Below are 11,772 nucleotides of genomic sequence, written 5' to 3' on the forward strand. Positions count from 1 at the left end.
TTACAAGCAATTAAAACCCCCAAAACGGTAGCATAAGAATATCAATACATTTTTAATACATTAGAGCTGCTCTATTATCATATTATTATAGAGCAGTTCTGCTGGACATTATTTCTTACTTCAGTGTCCAGGAGACTGCCACTGGCAGAAGTAACAACAGGCCTTTGCCAAATAAACTGACTAACAGATTGCTGCAAGCATATCAATGGAAAATCGAGTGAAAGGAAAAAGTGCGGAAGAAGATACACAAACAAGAGGTACTGTCACAGCCTTAGAGGATTGTGATGAAAATGCCATTGGGGGAGATTCACAAGGCGGGAGTCATTTCTTGAAGAACCACCACATGGACATACCCAGAACAACCCACATTTGTTGCATTAAATCCCTCCTAAAGGTAAAATGAAAGAAGAATCTTACCTGGTCCAAGGAAAAGAGATGAGAGTTAAAAATCCAAGCAGTATGGGCAAAACTGTGATGTTGCTAACAGTCAGTGACGATTAAGGGAGGCATATTTTGGTGTTGGTCCACCAGGCTTAGTCAAATCCAGAAGCAGCACATTCATTCTCCAGGTTTTTTTTTTTTGGGGGGGTTGTACTTAATGCTTCACATTGCTCACAAGCTATAGAGACATCATTTTAAAGCAGGCCTTGCATTGCAGTCAGTACCAGTACATGATTCAACAACCATACAACTGTCCAATTAGCCAGCAAACTGGCTTGGTATAAACCCCAAATAATTTAAAAAAGAAAAATGACACCTGACCCAACAATGCAGATGGGTTGAAGGCTGCAAATAGAGGAACCTGGGTTGGCATAGTAACAATGCCAAAGTGATCACCCAATGCTGCAATTTAAGCTAAAAAAAAAAAAAAGTATTAGTACACCCATATGCTGTAATATACAGCAGAGAAGCTGGATTTTTTTCACCTCCCATTTAGCTGTATGGCAGAATAATCAAAAACAGAAATGTTTGTGTAAGAATCTGCAGGGGGTTCTAAACTACTCAAATACATTTTAACATTTACTTTGATGTTTGAAATGAAGTGCAACATACACTGAAACTAAAGCAGTTGTGTGCAATAGAGCTCAAAATTTAGTCTTTGAGCTGCCCATGAAGTGTTTCCTAAGAACTGGATGAAAGTTTCACCGTTAAAAGTAATTTTTTTCTAATTAGCCAGTGAAAAGCTAATCAGTCAAGCTCAATGACTATTTTGTAGCTTTTGAAACATTGTGGTGGCAAAGGAAAAGGAAACATTTAACTCAATTAAATCATCTAAGTTTATTCAGTGCCATATACAAAAGCAAGTTGCCACTTGCCGTCTAATTACAGTATTAACTGCAGCTGAATGTCAAAGTCATTAAGGTGGACCCCAAAAGGCTAGGTGAAAACGAGGCTGATTTAGATCTAAGCAAATCCTTCACTGAAAAAGATGACATTCACAAAAGCTAAACGCTTCCCATTTGAACAGTGTGATGTTCCAGACAAAAGGAACTGCCATTACTAAATAGTCAAATCCATGTATTTTAATTGTGTAAGATCTTACATTTGTACAATACATGTTTTGCTTATTTGGACAGTGTCTGAAAGACTTGAAAAATGTACATTTCCATGACACCAACACAGAACAATTTTGGTAGCCACAATAAAATATGTAGTCACATCTGTGGAAAGAAACTGTTGCAGGGGGATGATTTTACATAGCAAACAGAATAAGGAAAGCGACCATCAAACAGAAGAGTCCCATAGCTTCAGACAGGGCAAAACCCAGGATGGCATAGGAGAACAGCTGCTGCTTCAGAGATGGGTTCCTATAAACGACAAGTCACCAGTAAATCAAGACATTAAAAACACTAGTGTGCAAACTGTTGTTACATATTTTTTGCTAAAATTAAAAACAAACCTGGCATAGCCAATAATGAGACTACCAAACACAGTCCCAATTCCAGCACCAGATCCAGCAACTCCAACTGTGGCAGCTCCTGCTCCAATAAACTTGGCAGCAGTGTCAATATCCCGGCTGATGGCGCTGGTCTGGAAGCCTCTCAGAGAGACCTGGGTGAGGGGATTCTGTGGCATCACAGCAACCGTGCTCTGCAGCGGGAAAGGTCTAAATGTCAGAATCTTTAAGGTTTAAGTGCAATAAAAGATTAACAATGACAAAGTCAAATATGAAAAACCACGAAAGAACCAGTTGTGGCCTAAAGTTAGGACAACATGCATCAAAATTTCAATATGAAATTTTACCAGAGTAAAAAAAAAAATAGCATTTTCCATCAACTTCATTAGGTCACACAATTACTCAACTCATTTTAATTACAATGCAGAGAAAATATTGTCAAACATTAAGATCATATTTAAAAACATAAACAGCTGATGAAAAGCTTGGAATCCTGACCTCTGTTTTGGCCTCAGGCCTGGACAGTACAGAGGCAGACAGGGGTCTGTAAAGAGCCCGGGAACCAGCACGCACCTGCAAAAACAGAACATGAAAACATTTTTTTTTAAAGTTACATTTAATTCATTTTAATAGCAGAAATCCTGTCCTTGTCATCACATACAAGTGGATATGAAAGGCACCTTGAATGCCAGTGTTTGAATGCCAACTAACAACTGTGGCATTCAAACAGTCTCCCAATGTTGTTTACACTAACAAGTTTATTTAGTTTTGTTAAATCGTAGATCAGCAATTAAAATGTCCTCAGTTTCCATTACTGTAGAATTTGTTAGATATTATTGCAGAGTACATAGATTAGCTTATTAAAAGATTTGTATCCAGTAACATGACCTTGGAAATAGGAAAGCATCTGGGCTACAAACACCTGACAGTATGGCCAGATAAGCTATGAACATGTAAACTAATTACTTTGAATGTAAATGCTTTTAATTCTTGCAGCACGGTTAGCTATGTTGGGCTAACAATGAGTTTAAATGACCTTACAAAAAACATTCATTAATGATGTCTGCTAAGAGTAAGAGCAATTGTAGTACAACATTTTAACTTAAGAGCCCTAAAACACAGCTCATGCAAACGTTAATGTACTGCTTTCTGTGAGAGAGCCTGGGCTAGGTTTAGCATTAGCTCCTGACTAACCCTGCAGGCCTAGTCGGTGGATACCCTTGGCATCAGGCTAGTCAAGTTCAATCGGAGGCCTACATCTTAAACCGTAACTCTAACTAAACAGTTCGGATAGGAGATTTTTAACTCACCACAGCCGGCGTGGACACAAACTTTGCACAGGCATACATCTTGTACTTTAGGTAGTTTTAACCGGTTCGGTCAAATCTGGTAGAAGCCCGGGTCTCTCTGAAGAAGGAAGAGCGGAGAGAAGTAAGGTCAAACGGCTGTAAAAATGCCCAACTTACAAAATAAAGACATTTGAATGTGTATTCACATCCACCCTGCATGCTGCTCACACTTGTATAGAGCAAAGTGAAGCTAAGCGAGAGGATGAATATAGATTTATGAAGATTCGCTTCTCATTCAAACTGCCATTACAGACTTACCGACTGCAGAGGTCGAACCACAGTGGAGGAGAGAGAGCGCCTGCGCGTCGTGATGTACAAGAGTCCCGGATGTGAGTGGAAGGTCACGTCACGAAAACTTTATTGAAAATTAACACAAGACAAAGCAACATAGTCACGCAAGTGGAAGATGTTTAAAGTACAAAAAATTTCCAAAGATGAGTGGCCGTTTTTGTTCATATGAACGCGAATGTTCACATGAACATTCATCTTTGGCCATTTTTGTTCTTTAAACATCTTCCACTTTGGTTTGGAAGGTTGGACGGTAGGCTGGATGGAGGGTTGGAATTAGGGCTTGAAGAAAGTTTGAAATTAGGGTTGGAAGATCGATTGATTGAAAGAATGGTTGGAAGGAGGGGTGGAATTAAGCCGAGAGGTTTGGAAAGTCGTTTGGAAGGTTTGTGAACCCTTAATGCTACAATGCAAAGTTTTTAGCTGAATTTTTCAGAAATTATAGGACGTTCCGTTCATTTCAATGCTTAATATTTCCTAATATCAATAACAATATACATAGCCGTAATGTCCTGAAACAGCAAAAGTTGAATGGTTGAAATAGCACAAAGTATGCAGAAATAGTTAACTGGGGGAATGTGTACGCAAAAAGCGCAGGAATTCCTACAGCATCCACACTAATAACTGTTACAACCAAAAAAAAAATTTTGTTTCAACATCCATTCATAACAAGATAGATTTTGTCAGTTACATCTTCGGTCTTGTTATTCCTGTCAAGCTGCTTTTATTTTAACAGTAAAACAGGAAACTGTCCCTTTAAAACATAAGCATCAAACAGGAAGTTAATCAAAGTTAAAATAAAAAAAGGCAAAATTTAAAAAAAGAAACGCAAGCAAATAAAGAAATTAACTCAGTGTTATTTACAACTACTTTTCACCTTTGCTTAATTAAAAATAGTTTGACAGTGCTATTCTTAATTTAGCTCAGTTTTTGTGTACTCTACCCAGTGGAAATGCTTTTCTTTATCAGGAACATGAATGCTACAGACCCTGAAAGACATATGACAGGGCAATACTGAAAAAAACACTGTCAGAGGCGGCAATAAATTTCTAAAGAAATCTTTCTCTCATTTTCTGTTGATTTCACAACCGTAAACTTAATGCTGGTTTCTCGTCTTAGCTGAATCTGTGGCAACTCTCATCAGCATCTGAAGAATCAAATGTAGGCATCTTGCACTAATATGTTTGCATATTTCAGTCATGTGTCAGGTGCTTGTTGTTTCCTAAGACAAGACCTTTTTGACATTCATGAGCTTTAGATATATTTCTTTTATCTACCATGTCTTACACTGGTCCAATTTAATTATTTTCTAAAGACATTCTGCAAACCATGCAGGATTCTGTGAGTCTCAGAATTTAGTTTTTTTTTCTTTTCAAAGAAAAAAAAACCCAACAACCTGTTTTTAACTATCACCTGTTTAATTTAGCGCTGTGTCCGGAGTGGCTGATGGCTCAGGGTGATATCTTTGTGACTTGCAGGTTGATGGTGGAGCTGCAGGCTACCAGCAGTAGGCAGATTTATAATCGTGATGAATGACTCTGCAGCAGCTGGTCTGTGATGGAAAGGTAATGAGCAAAGGGAGCCTGCCTCTGCTGCACACTAGGCTTAAAGGGAGGAGAGTCCCAGTGGCTCCTCAGGTATGATCTTTTCAGTTTCACAATGAACATAAAGCCACAGATTCCTAACCTCTTAGGCAGTGAGGAGAATCACCTGGTGCATCACACAGTATGAACCAAGCACTGAAGAAGACAGTGACAGATCTTATTCATTAGTTTACCAAACAACAGCTGAATACTATTCTACTTTATTTTTGTTTTTCCTCTGTTCTGGCTCTCTCCATTTTATTCTACTTTGTCATTGGTCTAACATGATTCCAAGCATGTTTATTTAGTAAAGTTTACACACCAGAATAAATCGTAATAATACGGTACATGGCCTTCAGTGATGAGTTTTTGTAGTCTTATGTGAGAAAGTAGTTTATTTTACAGGATATGCTGATTTGTAACAGTAAACAAAGCTTGAATAACCAAAGGTGCTGGTTTAGACGCATAGGTTAGCATATTGCTCCCAAAGAACCTTTAAACACAGGAGCATTTTTAAAAAGTTGGGATATCAGCAAAAAGGTCAAAAGTGTCACTTCAAAAAGTGAAGCTATTAGATATAGCCATTACCTTCATTGCTGTTATTTTAATAATTATGGCTAATAAAAAATCTGTTAGATTTTAAAATTCTACACTTTCCACTCTTCCTCTGATCTAGGGCCTTGACACAAGATTCAAACTGGTTTTCATTTGAAGAGAGGACTTTGGAGCATTAAGGAACAGTCCAATTCCTTTTCTCTTCAGTCCAGCTAAAACACTTCTGAGACAGTCTCTGGTTCAGTCATAGTGACTGCCTTATGCATCTCCCCAAAAATATTGAAATGAGATTTGCTTCACAACCCACTCAATGCTGCAGTTATCCCTGTTTCATGTGCACTTTTTTCTATGACATTTTTTTTCCACTTAATTTTCCAGTGAATCTATTTAGGTCTTTAACTTTTTGAATCAGATTACTAAAATAAATTTGCTTTTTAAAGCTTTTCTAATTTATTGAGAAACTTAAAACTTTAAATTTTCTTTGCATTGCTCTTAGATTTGCTCCAAAAATTCCTGGAGTTCAAATGTAAAAGATATATCAATTATTTTACATTTAAAATTGCAATTTTGAACATGATTTTGTAACTGAATTTTATAGTGGTGTTTTAAATATGTGTCTTTTTATTAAGATGTGTAAAAAAACCAAAAAACAAACAAATAAAAAAACATTGAAATTAAATATTGAAAAGTTTCATTATTCATCAATTGCATATACCTTAGTCATGCAAGTTGCATACTTCTATGGAGATAAAGAATGAGGAAAAAAAACACAGTTGCAAGTCCTTGTAATTTGTAATCTCATCTAGTAAAGGTTTATGTACTTTATGTTTTTTTTTCATCAGTACAATCTTACATTTTTTCCGTATTTGTCAACGATTAATAAACTTTAGCAACAGTTTTAAGACTAAAAAACGTATTGTTGTTCTACTAAAGACCCAGAAGAGGGCGCAATGGTGTCTGATGTGTTCATTGCCTTTGTTACTGGGGTTATAGTAACCCCAGTAACTACAAGATGAAACATGATTTTATTCCTTTAAAATGTTTCCAGCAGGTCAGAAAATAGAATATTTGTATTACTGATCTCAGTATTAACATAAGGATGTAAAAAGTTGTATCCTCTCCTTTCAGAATTTGGTTCTATACTAAAATCTACAATACTGTTTGATTTTTTTTTTTTTTTTTGTGTGGTGCGAGAGGATTTTCAAAGCAAAACTACCATAAAATATATTCAATGTTTTTCATTTCTAGTAATGCAAGATGTAAAACCAAAGAGTGAACACTAGGCCAGAGTGTAATGCAGCATCTTATAGGTCACATCTAACCAAATGGTAAAACATGAACATCTACACTGCATTAATTGCAAGACAGCACATATCAAAGTGGCCATTAACTACCTGAGGTCAATGTCATACTATCTAATTAACCGGCCAGCGGCTGTGTGGTCCCTACATGGCTGTGGAAGGTGGAGAGTGCAGCCCATCCCACTACACCACGCCACCCTTTACCCGCCTTTTACTTCCCCCACTTTAGCCGGCATGCACGCACTCGCTGTCTGAGTTCTTGCATAGACCGCTGTGAGACATTCCATTTGCATGCCCGCCCCATCAAGCTGGATGCACTCAGACTGGTAATAAAAGGCATTGACCTCCTTAACCTTTATGAATTACAATTTGTGCCTGCAGCACGTCCTGTCAGAGGCCTCAGAAAAGCAGGCACCTCAGTCGGAGAGTGTGCGTGTTGTTTTGCAGTTGTTAAGGAGAGGGGAAAAGGTTTTTACAGCTCCTCGTCGGAGCTTCTGACAAGCAGCTAGGAGGCGGCCTGACAGCACAAGCAGGGTAGGGAGGGACTGCGATGCTGCTGATGGCTCCGTGTTAATCTCCATGGCTGGATGCTGCTCAGAGCTGAGCAGGTTTCTTTCTTTGTCAAGAGCAGGGGCTGCAGTTTAGCTCTCTGTCTTCGCCATCCATAGCCATTCAAGCTTTTCTGTGGGAGCACTTGTTGATTTAGGCTGGAAAATTACCTAATTTTAAATCAAAGTCTCTTAGACTTTGATTTATTATCTCTGATTATTTGACAATTAATGCTTTTTTGTGTGAAAAAGCAAAACTACCATGAAGCAGACCTTTTCCACTTGTTAAAGGCATCAAAACTAAGAACTCTCACTACTTTTGACAATTTGCTTCTGCACTGAAGTAGGTGTAAACTCCAAGATAAATACATGTGGTTTGGTGATTTAAGTGGAATGTCCTCTATTCTTTCCCATTTTGAAGAGAATCTTAAAGCAGTGGGCCAGTGAATTCATGGATCACAAATGAAAACTTACTTGGAGTAACAGTAATTCTGGCACCAGTGATTTAGATAAAAATGAAAATTTCTTAACATTTTTTCCAATGAGTACATTGACTCGTAATGATGGATTTTTCAAAATTGTTCAGATTATGATAAAATGATGGCTTTTCTCAATATTCAAAACATATAGCCACATTTGAAATCATTCTAAAAATATTAATAGGGAATGTCTTGTACTGGGCTGCACAGTTTTCTATTTATGTTAATATGATAAGTGACATCATGGTACTTTTACACACTTTCCATTATTCTGTGAGAATCCCCCACAGGCTTATGCCTCATGACAACTGTAATAACCTAACCTAGACTCCAACAAGCAAATCATTCTTGGAGAAGCTCGATTGTGTTTTAGATTGTTTTTTAAGCCATCCATAGTTGATCTATTGTCTTGCAAACTGAAACTTAAGAGTGACTGCAGCTTGAGATACACCATAATTCTCATCTGTAACATTGTACACACCATACAGTGTCTGTCTATCAAATCCATTCTCCATATGGGGTCCTTAACAACCTTCTGTCTGCTAAAACAAACATGCGTACCGTACGTATGCAGGGCATCTGAAAAAAAAAACAGACAACAGCACAGTGTAGCCACGGACCACAGCGTGAGGTCAAGCAGACTCCTCTGACTGTTTTTCATCTCACTGTCATGAGTTTTGGGAGGCTTTCGCTAAAGTTTCATAAGCCATTTGATTGTAAATTTTAGTGACCTTAAAGTCACTGGAGAAAGCAGAGATCCGTAAACCAATCATCGCTCGGCTGCCCCTGTCAGCCACGCTCCTGTTCACACGAGGACTGACTGAATTTCCTGATGTTGAACAAAGAGAGGAGACAGGATTAAAGCTCAGTTCATGCTTGTATTTGTGAGAACATCGTGCCAGTATGAAACTTTATTTAAGATCCAGCTCATATTGGAGGAATAATGCCGCTGCTAAGGAAATATTCAATAAAAATCTGTCTTTTCCCTTGAATACTCACAGGGCATCCAGTAAAAAAAAAAAAAAGACAGGATAAAGACAAATCATTCTGCAGGATTCAACGTTCTCTAACCACTTCCAGCCAGTGTTGTATAAAGTACTGAAATCTCAGAGTCAAGTAAAAGTATAGGTACCGCTCCAAAATATGACTTTGGTAAAAGTCCAAGTCACTGACTGAAATGTTACTTGAGTTAAAGTCTTAAAGTATCTGAAACGTCTTGTACTTAAGTATGGAAATTGATGTAAAAATGGATGTACTCAAGTAATGTAATGAAAAGTATAAGTAAAAAGTAAAACAAGGCAAATGCAGTTTGAATGACATTTTTTATATTTTGGTAAACTTGTCAAATACACTTAAAATAATGTACACAACCAAGTGCAGGCAAAATTAAACCTGCTAATAGATATACCTGCAGACATCATTTAGTTAAGAAAATTAGGTGCTTTACCTATAGCACAAGGTTAACTTAACCTGCTTTACAACTGATTATTATTCGTTAAATTTAGTCTAAATTGCTATCGCTATGGCTTCCGTCCCCCCTTGAACAGAGGAGTCTAGGTAGGCTGCTACAGTCAACATTAGGCCTAAGCTAAATACACCACGTGTGGAACTGAAACAATACCAAACAAAGTTCATTTATACAGGTAACGTTATGCTCAAGATTTCTCAATAGTGCCTAGTGACCAAGCTATAGTTACTGAAACAGGAGGATTATAACCATTTCATAAGAAGTTACCTCGATGTGTTTCTTCAAGTTGGACGGGGAGTTTTTGTAAGATAGAATTTCCACATCTTCGGGCAGGAATAACATACACTGCATGCGGTACGACAAATATTTAACACCCACGAAAGAGTATATTGTGTTTAAATAAGGCCATGGGCTCTCGTCACCAGCTGGTGGTCCCCCTGGAGCCACCAGCAGTCGTTGTGGTCTCCGTCTCCTCCTCCATGTGGCTGCTGCTGATTGAGAGACTTGCTTTGTGTTTAATGGGAGAAGCGAAACAGGTGTATCCTATTGGTGGTGATGAACAAACCCAGGCAAGTAGGCTACCGACTTTGTTGCAGTCAATCAGTAGGTGGGGTCAAAACACTTGCGTTTCTCTCTCTCGCTTTTTTGTAACGAGTAACTAAACCACACATTGAAAATGTATCGGAGTAAAAGTATGCAATTAAGTTCGGAAATATAGTGAAGTAAAAGTGAAAGTCATCAAAAATGGTCATACTCGAGGAAAGTATGAAGTACTCCAAAATATACTTAAGTAAAGTAGTGAAGTGTTTTTACTTCGTTACTATACAACACTGCTTCCAGCTACTCTGCTCAGCAGCAGCAGCAGCAGCACAAACATCAGTGTTATTATGGATCTGCTGCAAAATTAATTGGAGGAATGTTAATGTTTTTTAAAATCTTTCTGACATAAAGAATGTCTGGTGATTTTTTTAAAATGACTTGTAACTGTATCTATATAGTAGTTGAATGGCTTCTATGACCAGCTGGTTGAAGGATGTCTCCTGTGATGACCCACGCAGGTTGATAACAAACTTCGGGGGTCTAGATAAATTTCACAAGTGTGGATTTGGTTGAACCTCCACCTGTTCTCCAGTTTGCTCAGGAACAGAGGCTGCATGTGTTAACATGGTTTATGCTCATCACTGCAGTGATTATTAACTGTGTCACCTGGAAGAAATGGCACAGTCAAAGCTTTTAGCATAGATGAACATGAAATGAAGTGAAAATGGTCATTTGGTGAAAAAGTATTGCTGTTTGCTATACTTAAATGGTTCAGTGATTTTCTGGTTATTATTTCTTGTTTCAAGCTTATAAGGGGTAACATGAGCGAACAAATTTCCACATGGTTACTTGAGATATCTTTAGCCACCAGAAATATTATCAAACAGCCAAATTAATCTTGGGTGGCAGCCATCTTACTGTGCGGGGAGGGGATACACATTTCTTTATGCTCTTTTGAGAAAATTCTGATAAATCCAACAGTTTCACTATTCTATAGGAACCAGGAAAAAACATTAACAGTGACTATGAGGACCAACTTAACTAATCAAAGCTCATCCACCACAGGTGATGAGTCAACAGCTGTTATGACACATGTAAAATAAATGTTCTCCAAATCATTTTCTTGTAGTAAAACAATGTCTATATTTTCCTTATCCCAGGAAAGTCCATGCTTGACTTGCTTCCATTTCAAGGTTCCAAAATTCATTTAACGTAATGATGCAAAAAGGTGTCAATAACACTCGATGCACATTCTTTCACTTTGATACATGGTAAAAAATTGTTTGCCTTTGTCCCATCTCATCACACCTGAGCACCAATGCACCTGAATTAAACCAGGTGTGGAGTGGAGACAGTGGCAGGTAGCATTTTTACTTCCTATCGTGCTGACAAGTTACAGTAATGCAAATAACATAAAGTGGCTCCAACAGTGACTTATTAAGACCTTACAGTGCCTTGTAATTAGCCACATAGCTTATTAAAAAAAGCTCTTAAACTCAAAATCTGGGTACTGGTCATTATCAAAATTACCCAAACAATAGTAGATTTAAGGATTATTACTCATAAGCTGATCTTTACCAGCGTGCTCACTCAACAATCATATGGAGTACTGTTGATTTTTATGGGGTGCATGTGGCTGTATTTTACTGTGCTTAATTAAAGCTCTTTAAACTAGGATTAACGTTTCGGAGCAATAATCCATTATATAAAGCCTTCTCTGAAATATGCATCCACCATTCAGTTGCTGTATACTGGAGTTGCAAT

The 11,772-nt window shown here is 37.8% G+C and overlaps 1 protein-coding gene across 1 annotated transcript; it reads right to left on the reverse strand.

Annotated features, from left to right (window-relative positions):
- Positions 1-1,501: 1,501 nt before the first annotated feature.
- On the reverse strand, positions 1,502-3,618 carry atp5mc3a (ATP synthase membrane subunit c locus 3a). The gene is made up of 5 exons (XM_032567505.1): positions 3,505-3,618; positions 3,208-3,304; positions 2,396-2,470; positions 1,901-2,091; positions 1,502-1,808 (listed from the first exon to the last, which is right to left on the reverse strand). The coding sequence occupies exons 2-5, from the start codon at positions 3,244-3,246 to the stop codon at positions 1,694-1,696; spliced, it is 420 nt and encodes a 139-aa protein (XP_032423396.1). The 5' UTR covers positions 3,247-3,304; positions 3,505-3,618; the 3' UTR covers positions 1,502-1,693.
- Between the last annotated feature and the right edge of the window lie 8,154 nt (positions 3,619-11,772).

The sequence above is a fragment of the Xiphophorus hellerii genome, chromosome 7, assembly GCF_003331165.1.
Source record: "Xiphophorus hellerii strain 12219 chromosome 7, Xiphophorus_hellerii-4.1, whole genome shotgun sequence".
Lineage (NCBI taxonomy): Eukaryota > Metazoa > Chordata > Actinopteri > Cyprinodontiformes > Poeciliidae > Xiphophorus > Xiphophorus hellerii.